Source organism: Falco cherrug, chromosome 5 (assembly GCF_023634085.1).
Source record: "Falco cherrug isolate bFalChe1 chromosome 5, bFalChe1.pri, whole genome shotgun sequence".
NCBI lineage: Eukaryota > Metazoa > Chordata > Aves > Falconiformes > Falconidae > Falco > Falco cherrug.
In genome coordinates, this window is record NC_073701.1 from 50,633,538 (window position 1) to 50,651,655 (window position 18,118).

An 18,118-nucleotide genomic window follows, 5' to 3' on the forward strand; every position below is an offset into this window, starting at 1 on the left:
AAGTGTCATTATTTACATCACTCATTTTGAAGTAGCCAGAGCCCTTGCAGGAGCAGAGAGTTGACAGTGTCCCAGTAATGACACCTTTAGTTATCCTTGGGTTTTGGAGAAGGGCACAGGAAAGAGAGAAATCTTTCAGCTCATTTATTTTGAGGTTTAAAGGGAGGTAACATGAAAGTTAACTCTGAAGAAAGTTTGTAAATGACACACTTTAGAGATCTGTGTCAAATAGTTGGATATTATTTATTTTTTTAAGAAGGAACTAACAATCTACGGAAAACTTTTATCATCTAGTACTCCATAAGACATTGCACTTTGGGAGACCATGTATGCTGTTATCTCGGGAGACGATGTAAGATCGGAAGAACTACTCGTGGAGAGACATGTCTCCATGAGACAGTTACTTGCTCCAAAAAAGAGACAGCAGTAGCAGCACAGCATTTCATTTCTGAATCCTGGTTCCCCGTATTTGGAAACACAGGTAAGAATGGAAGGTCCCAAGCATTGTTTGAGCATCCTGGGGGAAGTATTAGAAGTCAGCATCTCTCCTCAAGTCCTGTAAACCCTGGCAGCCTGCTGGCTGTAACATACTTAAGTACAACAGGCGTTTGGCTGCGAGGAAAGCAAATGCTGCCTAAGCCACCACAGCAGCCTGCCAGCTGGAAGCATCCCAGGAGCTGCCCACTGGCCCATGCAATGTAGCATATTACTTTGATCAGCCTTCATGTACACAAGACTTGTTTGTACTAGAAAAGTGACTTACATGGTGACTACCACCTCTGGGAGAAAAGGGTCTTTTGCTTACTCTACCCTGAAAAAATACAAGCAGGTAACTGCTAGTCTGGTTTAGCCTTAGCAATAGCTTCATGTTCTTTGGTGTAAGCCAATACTCATGTGTCCGTTCCCTCCCTTACTTCTAGCTGCCTTTATTTCCAAACTGCTCTATCCTCTCAAGGGCAAGCTTAGTTCAGTTTGCCAGGCGTCTTTGGTAAGAAGCATCTATTATTTAATTAATTACCTTTCTTCAGGTGGTCAGAAAGCCAATGGCTTTAGCATTTACTGTCTTAATTGGTGGATGCCACTTAATTCAACTATTTCTGCCCTTCATTAAGAACAGTGGAAGAAGTTTACTATAACTTAAAATAGCTCCTGCTCCACATATGAATTCAAGGCTTCCTTTGAGATTACCTGCTACTTTCTAGTTTTTTGCCAGCTTGCCTTCTAGAACCACCCAGTATCTCTCTCCCTTTATGTAGGTGAACTTCAGAAATTATTTTTGGGAAAGGAGGGGAATAATAATAAATTTTTTAAAAAATAAATCCACATCCACAGGAGTTGCATATTTGTTGCACTGATATATTCTAGGCTTGTGTGGTTTTTACATTTATATAGTTGACATTTTGCTTGACCCATAAATAACACTTGCAAGATTAAGAGGGCCATAGAGAGTATTTACATAGCCCCACCATGCATACAGAGCTTTTAATACCTAGTAGACAAAATTAAGCTGTTTTGCACTAAACATTTTTCAGTATTTTTCAACTTAAAACCCCTGACTAAAATACAAGCAATGTTTCATCCATAATGCTGCTGTTAAACCCCTAACAAATCTAGTCTGATATCGTAACAAACTTCTTCAAATTCAGGGATATAAAAATATTCAGCTTTTAAAATTTAACTGTACAATATGTACATTAGTATTTGCACTGTTAAATTATGAATACATTTAAGCCTATGAAATACTAAATTATAAATATCAATGTTTTTTTTATTTAGAATTGCAGCTAATACATTTTAAAACCTGGATAATGCATTCCAAAAGACACAATTCTGGAGCCTAATCCTTTAAGCCCTTATGAAAGTATTTGTTACGCAAGTAGATTCATTGACTTAAATGGGGTTACATGCCTGAGCAAAGGACTCCAGCAGTTGTACCCCTCTCTTTCGCTGCTGGGGGTTGGGGGGCACAGCCCAAAAATATTACCACTTGCTGGCAGCGAAGTCCAGTTCCAGTAGCTGAATTAGTATCTTCCTTTAAAAAGGCATGTAAAACAAAAGAAAAAAACCAAAACCCCAAAACCTTACAGAGGGATGGAATTCTTAAAAAATTGTGGAGGAAAAACCATGAAAGTTAAAAGTATCAATGACTTACTGCTGCTTTAGGATATATCAAGGCCTCAAGCATTTCAGCTCCCACATTCTGATTTTTGTCTCCTTAATAGTGGACACTTTGGAAAAAGGAGCATTTTCCCAAATAAAAAAAAAAAAACAACCAGTTTTTGTGAGGAAACTTGAAGGAGGAAAAGTGAGCTTTATCAATGAAGAAAGGGCACAGCACAGAGCCACCTTCTTCTTGGCAGTAAGAGGGAAAAGTCAAAGATCACCCTGTGGATATAGCTACAGCACAGGACCGACAGTTTTATTTACTGATCTTTGTTCGATCCCATGTCTCAGATAACTCAACGTAGATGAATAGTGAGCATAAAATGTCTGCAAAAAGTCAGTATCAAGAACTGCAGGAAACAGTATTTTAACAGCTGAGACATAGTATGTAAACCTAGCGATATCTGAGCAGATCATCATTCGGCATGGTGACACTTCTGAATGTTACTTGTACAATGTAAACTCTGGCAGGGTTATCATTTACACTGGCAAAGCATTAAGAACCTTAGCAACTTGCCTAAGTACAGGTATTAATATAAAAAGATGTGGTTCAAACTGTAGCTACAGAGTTGACTGGTCTTCCCAACTGTTAAAACAAATTAAGAAATTATGCAATTTTTTCCTTTGTGTCCCCTCTTCTTCTTTGATTTGGTTGTCCTTTGTCCAAACTGAGAACTAGATAATGCAGTAGTTGGACCAGAAAGGTCATCTGTATAGTATGGGTATCTCAGTGATCGTGGCTGTGGAATCGGCTGTCCTAGAAAATATCCTTCCTCTTCAGAATCAGATGACGAGGATGAAGTTGAACACCAGGAGTCATCTTCCTCACCATACAATCCAAAAAATTTATCAACCACCTGATTCCGCAGTGCATAATCAGACCTAGTATGGGCATACTGTCCATACAGCTCTGCATTTTGAATATATGCCCGAATCTCCCGTGAGCTTCTATTTTGAATAAATTTTTCATGATCCTGAGGGGAGTAATAACGAAATCTCTCTCTTGGAGAGCATCTTCTTTCTGTGGCCAAGTTAAGTGCATTATCTGAACGAGACTTCCTACTTCTTCTACGATGATGAGAAGGCCGACTTCCACGCTCTTCAAAATGGTAAACACGCCTACGAGTCCTTTCACTCATTGGAGGCTGGCGTATTTCAAGATTCTCGTAACTTCCATTATCAATAACATCATCTGAAAATTTCACTTGCTGAGGCCTAGACTGGGATTTGGATCTTCTCAGTACAGGCATATGCACTGGCTTTTCCTCTGGCAAGACCTTTTCCTGACACAACTCTGAGCTCAGACTCTTCAAGGACTCCGTGCTCCGGTGGAGCATTGAAGAATTCAGAGTTCCCATGTTGCTCATCTTCTCACAGTCCTCTACCTCCAGTTCTTGGAAAGTTTGCAAAGAGTACAGAGATGGCCGTGGCTTGCCTTCTCCATCCATTGAAGCCCCTGCGGTGGGAATGGAGAAAGGAGGAAAAGGAAAATGAGAGGACTATCGGAGAGATAAGTATTGTAACAAACTATTAAACATTTCTTTTCAGTAAAGCAGTGGGTTTGGAACTACTACCAAAAGGAGTAGCTTTGTAGAAGAGGAAGCTTTGTCTTGACTTAAAACATTTAAGTATTAGCTCCGTTTACCTAAGAATTAGTTAACGTTAGGACAACAAGGGTGGAAGTTTAATGATTTTAAAATTTTTAAACAGCTCTAACATGCATACAGCTAAAGCCTCTAAGAAAAAAGAATTACTTGAAATTATTCCACAGTCCGTGCTTGGCATTTTTCAGGCTAAAATATTTCCTGTTTCTGGTATTGCTAAATTCAATATTCCAGCTGTTGCTACAGGAAAGCCAGGCTTACTGCCTTGCAAAGGAGGATCCGTACCCTCCAAAAATCATCAGCAGTAAGCTGGCCTGGTTTACTCCAGGATGGTGGCCAGTGACCCTTCATTCCCACAGCAACCGTGTCACCTGTCCGTGATGCTCCCAGGTGCAATACCTCTAGTTCCTCCTCCTCCTGTGCCCCCTGAACCAAGCTCCCGTCATCAGTTCCTTTGCTGCTGCTTGGGCAATGCCGCATGTGGGTCAGGCCTGAGCTACATGAGTAGCTACAATAATTCAGGTTATAGGAAGAGAGGAACGAAGGAGACAGGACAACTTTTTTAAATGGGTCTCTCATACCTAGCTCCCACATTTGGGTTTTCTGTAGGGAAATAGGAAAGGAAAGCTAACGCATGTGCACATGCGTGCACACACACCTACACACATGACTTATCTCTGGCTAACTTCAATCACATTTGACAAGAAGGTTCATAGAAGTGGATTATCAGTTCCTCTTTAGTCAATGGAGAAACATAATCTCATAAACCTCATTTCCTAAGGCTAAGTTGTTTACCATCCTTTCAGATTTTCTACATATTTTTACAAGCAAATCAAGGAGATTACCTAAAGTCTTTTGCAGTATTTAATATTACCCTAGTATATAATGCAACTTCTTCTATTTAAGGTATGGAGAAAAAACAAAAAAGTTTTATTTGGCTTGAAGTGGTGGTTAGTATATAACAAATGCATAGTTCAAGACCATTCTTATTCTGTTTAACATTATGGATTTTTTTGTTAAAGGAAAGAGAATTCAAAAGGAAAGAAGAATTTAAATAGAATTTAAGTAGCAGAAATGTTTCTTGTGGAAGCGTATGTGCTTGTTTAAAGCTACTGCCTATTTTACACGCATCTCTTGCTACGAAAGCTTTTTAGAGATCACAGATACGAAAAGTCTTAGTTCAGAATACTCCAACATGCACACTTTGGTTGACCTCTCCATAAAAAACATTCATTTCGCGCAGACACCCACCCTTACCTGTTATGTTAGACAAAGCCAAAGAATCCATTGAGTCTCGAACACTTTGTTCTTGCTGTTTGAGGTCAGACAGACATTCAAGTGAGCCTCCATACCACGGTGTTTGGTCGTGTTTGTATCCTGACGCCCCGTGTTCCATGTCTAACTCCTGGATTTTCCTGCTGCTGGCAGGGCCTGGGTGGCTGCCATATGCAGAGTCACCCAAACCATCTTGTGACTGGGCCCAGTACATGTCTGATTGATACTTCTTACTTGCTAGGCTTGGGTTATTTTTTTTCAAGTCCGACTTGCTTTTGACGACACTATCAGAAATCCAGTGTTCACTTGATCTAATGTCTACTTCCGCGGGCTGCTGGAAGAGGCTTTTATCACCAAACTTCAGAAGAAGTTGAGTCATGTAGTCTTCATGTTCAGCCCATTCTTCAGGGTCTTCAGGCATTTCTTGCTCTACTCTTCCTTTCCAGAAGTCTTCATTAACAAAGCTTGCCTCTTCCCTTGAAAGGCTTAAATCATCCAGCTTACGAGAAAGAGTATCATCAGCATTGCCTGAAAGGCCAGGAAATTTGTAATTGAGAGCTGGTGACAGGAGGAGTGACTGGCGGCACTGGTCGGCTGACCGGCTGCTTTTTCCCATGCGGACACTCCTCCTGGAATCTCTGGATCGAGCAGACTGAAACGCAGAATCAGAAGAGTCGGAGGCATGAACATCCTCTCCCAAGCTGCAGGTTTTTGAACAGTAAATCTGCCCTTGCTTTGGAAGGAAAGGGCAGCCAAGCAAAGAGGTCTTGCACTGAGCACAAGAAAAGCAAGTCTCTGTGGCATGCCAGTGCTGTCCATCGTAGGTCATCTGAGCATGGTCAACACCTGGAAGCAGAGCAAAAGCAATGCTTTGGGTTTCTCTAAAAAATTACTTGTGGAATGCATACTTCTGGAACGTGAAATAATTTCATAAATTTGCTTTCCCTTAATTTGTAAGTTGAGCGCTTAAAAAGGGGACATACTTACCAATGTGTTCCCCACAGGTCTCGCAGTATTCCGCATAGAGAGATTCAAAGCAGTTACAGCAGAATGGTCGCCCATCCTTCATGATGTATCTCTGTCCACCCAGGATGGTTTCACACTCGAGGCAACAGAAGTGCTTCATGTGCCAGTGGCGACCCTCAGCTTCTGTACACTCATCAGCAAAAATTATCTTTTCAGAGATAAAAAGTAAACTTTTAGTTAAGTGGCCAAAACCTCACCTGGGAAGTTAGAGCATGCAAAGTACCCCAATTGTGCAGTTCACTGAATTTATTTTTATTTAGCTGCCTTTTGAATATAAAGATAGAAAAAAAGTCTCCCACAGCAACTGCAGCATTCTGACCTTTTCTGTAACAGAAAGAAAGGAATTAAAAAAAGAAACCCTGTACTTTAAAAAAAAAAAAAGAGAGAGAGAACATAAGAACTTAACCATTAAGAAGCTGCTGTCAAGGTATTCTGGCTGTTTGTACAGATCCTTTTTCTAATTTGATCTACAAGACTCAATTCTGAATGCAAAGAGGTATGCACTTTCTGAATACCATCATATTATTTACGATACTGCCAATTTGACAAGAAATGAAACACCTCAGCCTTCAAACACATCTGTGCAGCAGAGTCCTGACTTCTTAAAACAATGCATCTGAAGTTAGTAATTGCCCAAGTGATGCAGTTTGCTAACTGAACAACAGGAATGCAGACTGGTTGTAACACGTGAATTATTCACCTCATCGCAGGCTGAACATCGAGGTTTGAGAAGTTCAGCGTGGTGTCTGCCACAATGAATTTTTCCATCTTGGTAGAAGTAGATAAGGTCAACGAGCAGCTCGTTACATGTGAAACACACAAAACATGAGGGGTGCCAGCACACACCAGGCCCAGCTCTTGAGGCAAATACTGCAACTTCACCGCCGTTTACTTTCATACCACACTAGGAACAAAACCAGAAAGTGAAAACACTTCCCATCCCAAACTACTAGCTTCTAGCATTTAAAGTTAGAACACCAAACCCAATAGAGCAGTTTTTATTCCAAAACTGCGACGAGAGGGAAAAAATTCCTCTCAATTTAGGTCTAGACAAACTCTGTGCATCAACAAACCTTTTGTGAATAGAATTTTATTTTAATCATAATAACATTTTTAAGCATATGCCTGGGTTTCATTTGTCATTAATTTAGTATGAGTCAGCAACAGGTTTTTTTGAGTAGGAAATAGATCAAAGATTCATTTCATACCCAGTATCAAAGGTTGCGTTTTGCTTAAGCACACACTACCTTCTTTCTATTTACATGCAGTTTAAAAAATCATCTTTTTTTTTAATGTTTACAGACATAGACAGCGATAAGCTTACATTTAATATTTAGATACTGTATTTTCACATTATTCAGCCCTCCAGTTGGCTTGTAGAACCAGTAGTATTACCTGCTCACAAACTGCATGCATCACTGCTCTTGAGAGTAGCTTAATAGTGCCTCGGCCGAGTGCCTCCTTTTTGCGCTGAGAACTGAACATCTGCAGCTCCTTCTTTTCTTCCTCACTTAAAGACTGGCAGTATCTCACCTTCCAGTGAAAACACAGGAGAACTTATTTTAGATACTGAGCTTTTAAAGTAACAGATTGGTGAGTAAGTGCATATATGCAAGAAATTCATCAGGCACGCCGGCAATCATCATTAAACTTTTCCAACTTGTTTGCTCTACCATCAATATTTAGCTAATATAGCATAACACAAAAGTAGTACAGAGAAAGTTTTTGCATTACAGGGAAAAAACCCACCAAACTAAGAAGTTGTCTAGGCAAGAAGTAAGATGTAAAAAAGACAAACCAAAACCTGCTGCTATTCTAAAACAGTGGAATGAACGCAGATCAGCCATAACATTGTCCTTTAGATTTATGGTTAAGTGCCCACAACTAACTATTGCAGTATACACAAGATCTTAAGTATTGACACCCCCGCCCCCTTTCCTTACAAAGAGCTTGTTTGTTATTTCCACTTCTACTCCAAATTACACTGCATATCTGAGATGCAAACCTTTTACTGTCACAAAGCATCCTTTTTGTGTGCTACAATGCAATTCCAGGAATTTGTAGGTTCCTGGTTAATTGGTGGGTGGCTGCAAACACTATAAAACCAACTTGTGTTAAGTTTATTGCAGTGACACCAGCCTCCCTTACAAGCAAAGGCAGTGTCCTTCCAGACAGCTCTTATCCGCACACAAGCCCACCGGACAGCTGAACAATGGACTCAGTGTACACACCGTGCTGCTTTATAGGTCAGATGCCACTGCAGGCCACAATTTAGGCTTTTAATATATACCCAGGTAGGTAATTCTCCACGTAAAAGCCGCCAGGGAGACCTAAGCCCTGACGGTCCATCCCAGATGCTGTATTTACCTCATTATCGTGGGGTGGCAGCTGATAGAGAAGTTGTTTAATGCGGTGCTTCTCTCCAGGGCTGTTAATGTAAGGGACCTTCTCCTCTGGCAAGCAGGCAAAATACAGCTGGACCTGAACAGGAGGAACGCAGTGTTCAGACCGAGGGACACACATCACCCAAGCACTGCAGGCGTCCTTCAGCTACTGTTTTATCTCGGGTCCCATTTACGAAGGTTACGCTACATTAGACCTGTGGCAGGGGTTGTGCTGAAAATACGAGACCCAGATGAACCAGCTCAGCAAACCTGAATTGTCTCTGATAAAACTAGCACCCAGCTGCTGAATTGCTTTTCTGGAATGCAATTTGCAGTGACAATTAGGGGGGGTATCATAAATTATGCACATGTAATGTTCTCATTATTCCCACCCCCTTCAGGGCTGGTCAACAACCTCATGGAAATTCCAAGTTTCCTTCTGCAATTTACCGCACAAGGCATGAAGCTTTCCAGAAAACAGCCACTATATAAACAAATTTAATTTGCTCTCTGCATTTTACACATTGTTGAGACAAAAGCTGTTTTGTAGTCTCCTGCTGATCAGGCTCACCCAAAGCATCAGCTTTCATTGCTTCCATGTGGGCTTTGGTAAGAAGGTGGAAACATCCTTCCCTTGGGAGGAGGCTGGATACAGCCACATTTCAATCAGATGCAAATTAACTACAAAATTTTCATGGGCTGCATGTTTTTGATAAAGGAATCAATATTACATGTACACACCTATCAATCTTCACTCTTTTTTTTTTTTTTTCAGAAGAAAATTATGACAGGAAAGCTGTAATGAACACTATGACAAAGCCCAATGGCAAAAAATATTTTTGTGGAACAGCTACAGATTTATTGTTTTTCCTACGCAGTTTCCAGCTTGTCACGAGGCCTGGGGCTGTAAATAAGAGCTGAATATTGGCAAAAATATTACTTGCCATCCAGATTTAAATAATGCTCAGGTCAACAGCTTATTACTGTGCAAGACAGATGAAAAAGAAGCAGTAATCAGTCACTTGACTCGGGAAGCAATCAACATTATATGAGACAAGTTGCACAAAACATGACTTGGTCTTCATTTAACCCAAACTGAAACATCAGAAGCCCACTTACTACTGACTGTACTTCAAGAGGCTTCAGGAAAAAATAACAACATGCATTAAGAAGTGAAGCTTTAAAGATACTTTATGCCCTTTTCTCAATTTTATTGCACCATTCTCAGCATGAGTCATTCTTCTTGGAAAAAAGATCTTCAGTGAGTTTGAGCTAGTTGGATCATGAGGGTATTTTAGGGCATTTAATTGTGCTGGCAGAATGTTAGCTTGCTGTTTGCCTTAAGGTCTGATTCATCAGGATTCTTATATATGCTTAAGTAAGTGATAAAAAGTTTCCCTAAAAATAGCCCACTATTTGCCATTCCTGCAGACTCGTTACTTTATTCATCATCAAGAAAATCTCTGCACAGCAAAACAGAGATATCTTCTGCGCCTTTACAGCTATGGAATGTATTATCTTGTCAGCTGAAGGAGAGCTGCTCTGCCTTCAGTAGCAGACACTACAAAGCCACTCTGTCCATTTAACACTGAAGTCTGAGTTCTGGACATTAGTGAGTACACAGCTTCAGCACAGTTGCAGTATCATCAAGTAAATGAATACCACGAGAGATTCATTTTCATCTCCCATGGCAACTTGCCCATCAATAATTTCATTTTTATTTCCATTACCACGGCGTTGTAAAAGATAAAGAAGAAAGGGGAGAAGGGAAGGAACAGCCCAGCCAACCCACGGGTGTCAGCTCTATAGAGACCATAGAAGAGAAATCCTGGCACGAACAAATGGCAGGCATACAACTATTTAAACAAGCGTAAAATACATTACTACTTGTCACAGTGACAGAACACTTCTGTTTATGTGCGCTGTAGTAACATACGTGTTCTGCGTGTCGAATGCCTAATTATTTAAAGAGTTGTCCAAGTGCAGTGAAGTACTGGCCAAGTAGCACACATGCCACAAAGTATGGAACAAGCTTTAATTTAAGCTAATAACTTATTTCAAAGAGAAAGCAAATTTCTATGCTGCTTTTTAGACTTGACAATACATACCTCTGTGGCACATATTTATTGAAAATTCTTGACTGGGAACTTTTTTTTTGGAACATAAAAACTCCTCAGTGTAGAGGATCTTAAGCTCCCTAAACAGAGCCTCATTGGAACAGGAAACAAAACAAGATGTGAAGAGTTCTAGATGAATTTAAGTTTTATACATTGTAAGAATTTAATCAAGACTTGCAGAGGCAGCGTATCGCTCCCTTAGACAGTCCTTACAAGGCTTATTTTAAAAATGCAGAAGCACAGTTGGTACCTGCTCCGGTCTGAGGCCAGGGGGGACCCAGGCATATTCTTCCAAGGCACACCCAGAGTCATCGTCAGATGTTGAGCTTCGCTGACACCCGAAGACGAGATTATTGGCCTTGGGGTCCATCTCCAATGGCATAAGTGTGAAGTATTAAATATTTCAGCTGCAGCTCATCAAGCGATTGATCTGGAGGAAGAAGTTAACAGAGTTTTAATAAATTTGAATGTGTAACAACTAATTATCAATGTAAATGATCTTACAACCGTTTAGTATTCCTTGTGCTGCCCAGAATGATAAATGACTGAAGCATCTAAAAGAAAAACTAGTCAAGAGAAAGAAAACTAGACACACGCTACCACGTTTGGCAACTGCAAAGAATTTCAATATTAACACTTGTCATCTTCTACACTTGTGCTCGTTTCACATCACAGGTTGTATGCAGGTGTATCTGGGAAAGACTCGCTGAGCAGCTATTAACAAAAGCAATGACATGAGCTCTTCCTGAAGTCATTACTACCACCAATCTAGTAACACAAAAGACATGACAACTGCGTGTCAAAAACTGAAGAAATTGCTAGGGAAAGACTGTTGTGCAAGTAGCATCCTGTTTTTCACAAGGTAGGCACAGAGCAGTGTCTGCTGGATTCCTCCGAGAAGTTTGTTTTAGCTGTATCAGAGCGGAAGGGCGTTGGTCCAGTTAAATATCTGAAATCCAATTATGCCAGATTAGGCTCTGTAAAATACATCATGATTGTTCTGTTAATTTAAAACCCTACAGGGAGATGCTTCTCTTGATTCATGAAGCCTGCAAAGCTTCGTATCAGTGGGATCATTTTGAGTCACAACTGGCAAAGGTGGTTCTCACCAACATCCACAGCATCCTGCAGTAAAAAGCTTATTAGGATAAATATCTTACATTAGTTCTAGGGGAAGTTCTTAGGAAATTCGGACCAGGAATTTCAGTGAAATCCACATAACCAAAAGCAGAGAGGATGCATTCTACCATGACAGAGGTTCTGACCACTGAGGATAGAAACAAACTTGCTTTTGCAGTACAACATTACACACGAGCTGTGCCTTCCCTATTTTAGGCAATTCTTTAACGTATCCTTCTAAACACAGATGCAATTTTGTCAGTACTAGATCTGAGCCATAGAAAATTTTAATCTTGACATACAGCCTTTCTGGTGGGTCTGAAGGGGGAAGCAATCTAAAAACTTCTGGTGGGTCCCACGTTACATTTCCAGTCTTAGCGCCACCATTTCAGAGAAAATAAGTTGCTGCTAGATCACAGGTGGAAGAAAGATTTAAGCCCCCTTACCCAAGTATTCAGCTCGTTACTCAACAGGAGTTTCTCATCCTCCAAGCATGAGGCACTGGTTAGTGCCAGGCTCTGTTGAATTCAGTACATAAACCCAAACCTGCTCCATAAAAAATGGCCACATGCATCCAAAGCTACAAACTCGGAGAAATTACAATATTCAGCATTACACAGTCTTACCTACCCCCATTTTCAATACATCTGTACGTAACCACACCCAGTAAAAAGCAACAAAAAATTACTTAACTCTTCCACTGGGCTAGTGCTCAAAAAAATGAAACTTGTTTGTGAACTTCATTCCAAAAACTTATGGCTGGAAAATACACTATTTCTGCTGCACTGCTAAGATGCCAACACGCTTCTATTACACTGCATAGCTGCACTGTAATAGAAGATTGATTTAATATTTGATGGGGAAAGCAAACCTGCCAACCTCCGCTTTGAGAGCAGGCTATTTCTACAAAGCTTGTGAGCTGTCAAGCAAATTTCTGAAATTTTACTCTAGCTGCACAACTTCAGAAGGTTAGCGAAAACAGTTTCTAAGCTTAACATCACCATATTATAAATCTCTGTCAAGGAAGGTGACTAAAACCAAATCCAATACTAAAACCTCAGTACTATATATTTAAAGTAGGGAGACAGGCATCCTTGTATGTACTAGACCCCTTCAATTAGTTTCCTTGAGAAACAATAAGTGATACAAAACTGTTTCCCCCCTCCAGGTACTAGTGGAAATTAAGTCAAGCATGAGGTATGCTTTGTTACTACTTGTATAAAACTAGGGTGCAAGGAGGGACAGAGGAATACCGTGACACAGTTAAGAAATCACTAGCAAAAAAAAAAAAGGCAACAGTGCTTACTGTTGCAGGTGGATGGGGATGCTCAGGTTGGCAGCTTGTGTCCCTTATTGACACCCAAATAATTCTTAAGTGTAAAAATCACTGTGAGTATCGAGAAGTCCAAGTCCTTCCAAGATGATCTTAGCAACAGATGAACTGTTTTACAGTTTCCCTTCAGGAAGGTGCAGATACCTGGTTTACAATAATGTCATGTACTCACTGACGCCTAAGCTGGTATTTCCAATTCTTACGGCATTGCAACATGAGAGCTTGCGTTGGTCAACTGTCCCTTTTCAAGAACAGGCTCCTGCCCAATGACCCAGGAATAAAAGGAGTCACTAGGTGAAACACCTTTGCCAACATTTCGCTAGGCAGCCTGACCCGAACCGCACCCCAGGCAACAGATCTTAAGTGTAATTTAGGCTGAGACAGGTTCAGCTCTGCCAGTCCCCGGGCACTTGAGCAAGGTGCACCCCTGGCTGGCTCACACCGCATCCAGCGCTCAGGAGCACAGAGATAACCGAGTAATTGCTTCATATTGATTAATCACAAACCTCTCTGTAGGATCAGAAATTAACTTCTCTGACTTTCTTCTTTTGAAAGATAAAGAAACAAAGCAAAAACTGAATGTCTGAAAACATGTTAAGTCTTCTGAGGTTTTTTTGAACACTAAGGCTACACGCTACTTCTATGTGCCAAAAAGCGGTGCTAGGTAATGTTGGGATATCAGGTACAGAAGTGCAGGAGCGCTGCCTAATTCCAAAGGAAAACAAGGCACCACACTGCTTTTCCATGGACCACTTTTGACACATCTGTTTCAGACAGGATGCACCAACAAGAGACCACCACAGGCCTATTTCCCGGTGATACAGGGCAGCTTGAAAGCATGGCTAGTAGAGAATAAAGGAAAAATACACCTTACCTCCAACTGTAAAATGCAACTTTACAGTCAGGGTGCTCCTCCCCTGATAAGGCAACTGGAAATGTATAAAGCGAGGTTCATAAATCTCGATGAACCAAGATTACTCAAAGGACAGCATTCACTTTAAAAGAAAAGCTCTATTAGCCATAGAGCTAATGTTAAGCCAGCTATAAATGACTGACAGTACACCATATATCAATACGGCCATGTCACAAATACTGTGGTGTTGCTGAGAGTGAGGCTTCTAAACCACCCCAGCTTAACAGCAGGCTATCTGCAGAACTATTTTAGCAACTGCTTGTTTAGGAGTTCTCCTTCCTTTCCTACTCCAGTGTAATTTGGTTTGCATTTTAAAACTACAGGGTTCTTCCTCCCTGCCCCCCAACCGCACTCATCCTTCAAAGTGATCCGTTTAAAATGATCACATCCTAAGGAGGATTCAAATGAATATAAACAACAGCTGAAAAAATAAATGCTTTCCGAGGGATGAGTAGAAAGGTGGTCTTTCTACTCCTGCCATGACATCTACAAAACACAGCAAGGATGTTTTGTTTTGCTTCCTTAAAGTCTGTGGAACATTTTGAGGTTTCAGCTCTGTTCAAATACTACCTCTCAAAAAAAGCTTCAGAGCCTACAAGGAGGTATTTCACTGGCAGCTTGACAACTATGAGTAACATAATTGAATTAAACAGCTACATCTGATTGTAAAAGAAAAGCAATTAATACTTTTTTTCCACAGATGTATTAAAATGACCCTATTATGACAAAGTTCTTGGAAGCAAAGATAAACTACGCTCCTAATTACAAACCTATTGGTACGCAAAATACTAGGCTAGCAAGCTTTGAGCAAAGCTATTGCTGAACCCATACGAAGGTTATCCCCATGCTAGGATTTCCAGCTCACTGATTATGTTCACCCCTGACCAGATAGAAGAGGTCACGATTTGTGAGCACAGTTAGACAAACATCTCCTTGCCCATCCCCTGCTGTTTTACTCTGTCCTGCGGGGCAAATTGTTTTAACAACTTTTTTGTTAGAAGGCTTGTTAACAAGGCTATAGGGGATACAAGATGCATATCGCATGCATCCATTCACAATGAAGGCTCAACGAGTTGAGATTAGCGTGGCCAGCCCATTCACCTGTTTATTTAATCGCCGGTCCACGATAACTACATTAGAAGAAGGGTGTAAAACAGCAGCAATACACCACCACAAAGTAACTATTAATACTTTAAAGACTATTTCCAATAGCTATTATGCAAACGTTCAAAAAGTCCCATTCCCTAGCCACAGTACAAGTAACTATTTACAGACAGCTCTGCTGCTCTGTACTCGGGAAATCTGGACCCAGAGTTGATGAGTGGCATTTTTATCAGCACTAGCACACAGCAACTTCCTCAGCTGTTGGGTCCTTTGAGTAACGACCTATCCAGAGCAGTAGGGGGTGGAACGAAGGCTGTATACTTGTTCATTCAACAAACCTTTATAGATGGGCCCCAGAAGTAAGAACTTTTTTCCCCTCTCTTTAGCCAGCACGCAAGGACCAACTGAAGACTTAAACTGCTTTCCTCCTCTAGCATCCTAGCGCAAAGATCACTTTTCCACCTGGAAGTCAGATGATCCTTCTCGGGGGTATTTTATTCTGACGAGCCATGCTGCAAAGACAGGCTACCTACGTTAACAAAAGGAGGAAGCACCGTGACAAAGCATCGCCCCACGCCAACACATCTGATTTGGATGTGTTATGCTTGGCGCTGCGCGGTGCCTGATGGAAACACAAGCGCAGGCTGCAGTTGGGCAAGAACCAAACCGCTGGCCAAGGAAGCGGTATTCTCACGGATGCTTCCCCCCTCTCTCCTTAAGAGGGTGTACAGATTCAGAAAGAAAGAAATCGTGCCTTTTACAGCCTCCCATTGATTTTTTTTTTATTCTATTTTAAACAGCAGCCCGACTTTACTCCAATGTACACATATACTCAGGTTTCACCCCGTCACCTGTTGGCTCCCGAACAACACCCTTCTTTGTTAGGGCTCACAACCCTCATTTCAGACAAGTTTCCAGAGAAAACACTTCAAGCAAGTGTTCAGTAAGTCACGAGACTACAGTTGTCAAAAAAAAAAATCCGCGCTTAGGCCGGTTTATTCTGACGGACGCGCTGCGCCGCGGCAGCTCAGGGCAGCGCGCCGGGCCGATGCCCGCCAGCAGGCAGCGCCCCGACGGGCTGGCGGGGACCCCCCGGGCCTCACAGACATGACGGCGGTCAGAGGCGCCCCCCGTCCCCGGGTCCCCCCCCTCCAGCCTCCCACCGGCGGGCGGGCCGCGGACACAAGTAACCGCGAATTACCTCTTGGCAGGACCGAAAGGGCGGCGAGGCGGCTGGGGCGCCGGGAGGCGAGGGGGGGCGACCGATGGCCGCTCGCTGCGCCCGCCGCGTGAGCCCGAGCCCCCTCCCCGCTGCCCCAGGGCTGCCAAGGCAGCGGGCACGGCGAGGCGGCCGCACTGCTCACCGCGGGCCGGAGGAGCGGCCAGCGCCAGGCGCAGCCCCGCCGAGGAAGGGGCGGGGGGCTCCGCCTGCCCGGTCCCTCCGGTCGGCGCCGCCGCTTCCCCTCCTCGTCCCGCCCGCTGGGAGCGCGGCGGCAGAGCTACCTGCGCCGCCCCCCGCCCTCCCTTCCGCCCCCCCGGGGCTGCGGGCCGGGCAGGGAGCAGCCTCCCGAGCGCTCCTCCCCAAACGCACCCCGGAGCGGCCCCGGCAGCGCCCGCCGGGGGGCTCCCCGCCATCCCCCGCCGGGGGCAGCGCCGTGCGCCCCTCACCGCTCGGAATCTCCCACCGACCTTCCCTTCGAAGCGCTGCCCACGACGGGGGAGGCGGAGGGGGGGGGGGGGGCGCTCCTGCCACCGACCCCGGGGCAGGAAGGGTCGCCGGCCCCACCGCCTGCCCACCCGGGGGACCAAGCGTTTGCAGAAGCAATAAATTTCTGCGCCGGGGACACGCGGTTTAGCGACAGCGCTTTTGTTCGCCCCGACGCCCGAAACAGATTCCCCGCCCCACCCTCCGCCGTGCTCCGGGCTGACCCGAGCACCGAGAAATTAAGGACGCGGGTAAGGACGGGAAAACACTTGGCCTATTTACATCGCTGTGTGTAAATAAAAATAACGCAACCCGGGGCTGAGGACCACGGCGAGCAGCTGCCCATCGCTGCCTCGGCCGGCACGTCTCAAGTGAGAAAGGCGCGCCCGCGCCCCGGCTTACGCACAGAACGGCAACACCCGGGCTACCGGGGCATGCTCCGAACGCCCCCGGCCGGGCACTGCCGCCTCGCTGCCACCCCCGGCCCCCGCGGCGGGGCACGGAAAGCGCCGGGAGGCGGCGGCTCGTCTTCAAAGGCTGGCGGGGCGGGCAGCCCCCGCGGCTGCAACCGTGAACGCCGCGCTCAGGTTTCCTCTTTCCCCTTCCCTCCCGCTCTTTGTCTCCCTTGGGAAGTCATTATCAAAGGGAATTTATTCGCGCTGCTCGCGGGGTCAAAGTGGCACCCCCCACCCCCCCACCCGCAGCGAGGGGCAGCGGCCACCCAGACCCCCGCCGAGGGCGGCTTATCCGCCCGGGCGCGCCGTGCGGGACGGGGCACTTGGCAGACACCTACCGCTTACCCCAGGAACCGAATCTGCATGAATTTCAATTCCCCTCTCCTCACTCTGCATGCTTTGCCCGCAGGGCGCTCGGGGGAGCCGGCCCCGACGGGTAAAGGCGCGGCGGCTGCCGCGGGCAGAAGCGGGGAGCAGCACCGCCGTGTGTGCCCCCCGTCCCCGCAGCTCGGCCGGGCACAAGCGGGTTTCCAGGGGGCCGGGAAGAGCCCCCCCACACATCCCCCCCCCTGTGCCGACGACCCACCGCCGGGCGCAGCCACACAGAATGGGAGGCTGATGGATCAAGGCCAGCACCGGGCTACCTGATCTCAAGTCGCAAAGCCTGTCCTGGGTTCACGACGTTAAAAACAGCCGACCCCAGGACAGACCCGCTGTGGCGGGGATGCACAGAGGCCTTACACCCGCACCTGTACCGCAGGAGGACGAACGAACTCCCACAGCGACCCAGGCCCACGCCATCCCAGCCGCGGTCCCACCGGGCTCCTGCAGCAGAGGAAAACCTGCTGAAACTCCAGCAAATTAACCAGCTCCAATCCTTCCACACCCCATTTCACTTCCATAAGCAGTTTTGCTGGTTG

General features: G+C 44.5%; 1 protein-coding gene across 2 annotated transcripts in view; it reads right to left on the reverse strand.

Annotated features, from left to right (window-relative positions):
* Window positions 1–224: 224 nt before the first annotated feature.
* The window catches only part of PRICKLE1 (prickle planar cell polarity protein 1), a 66,543-nt gene continuing 48,649 nt past the window's right edge, over window positions 225–18,118 (reverse strand). Inside the window, exons 1-8 of one of the 2 annotated variants that reach the window (XM_055710519.1) lie at window positions 16,240–16,407; window positions 10,820–10,999; window positions 8,436–8,549; window positions 7,464–7,601; window positions 6,769–6,972; window positions 6,030–6,216; window positions 5,025–5,888; window positions 225–3,619 (exon numbers count right to left, since the gene is read on the reverse strand). In XM_055710519.1, the coding sequence (XP_055566494.1) occupies window positions 2,763–3,619; window positions 5,025–5,888; window positions 6,030–6,216; window positions 6,769–6,972; window positions 7,464–7,601; window positions 8,436–8,549; window positions 10,820–10,951 (2,496 nt within the window). In that variant the 5' untranslated portion in view covers window positions 10,952–10,999; window positions 16,240–16,407 and the 3' untranslated portion in view covers window positions 225–2,762. Of the gene's footprint in view, window positions 3,620–5,024; window positions 5,889–6,029; window positions 6,217–6,768; window positions 6,973–7,463; window positions 7,602–8,435; window positions 8,550–10,819; window positions 11,000–16,239; window positions 16,408–18,118 lie in introns of those variants that run through there. The other variant, XM_055710517.1, reaches the window with a different exon arrangement.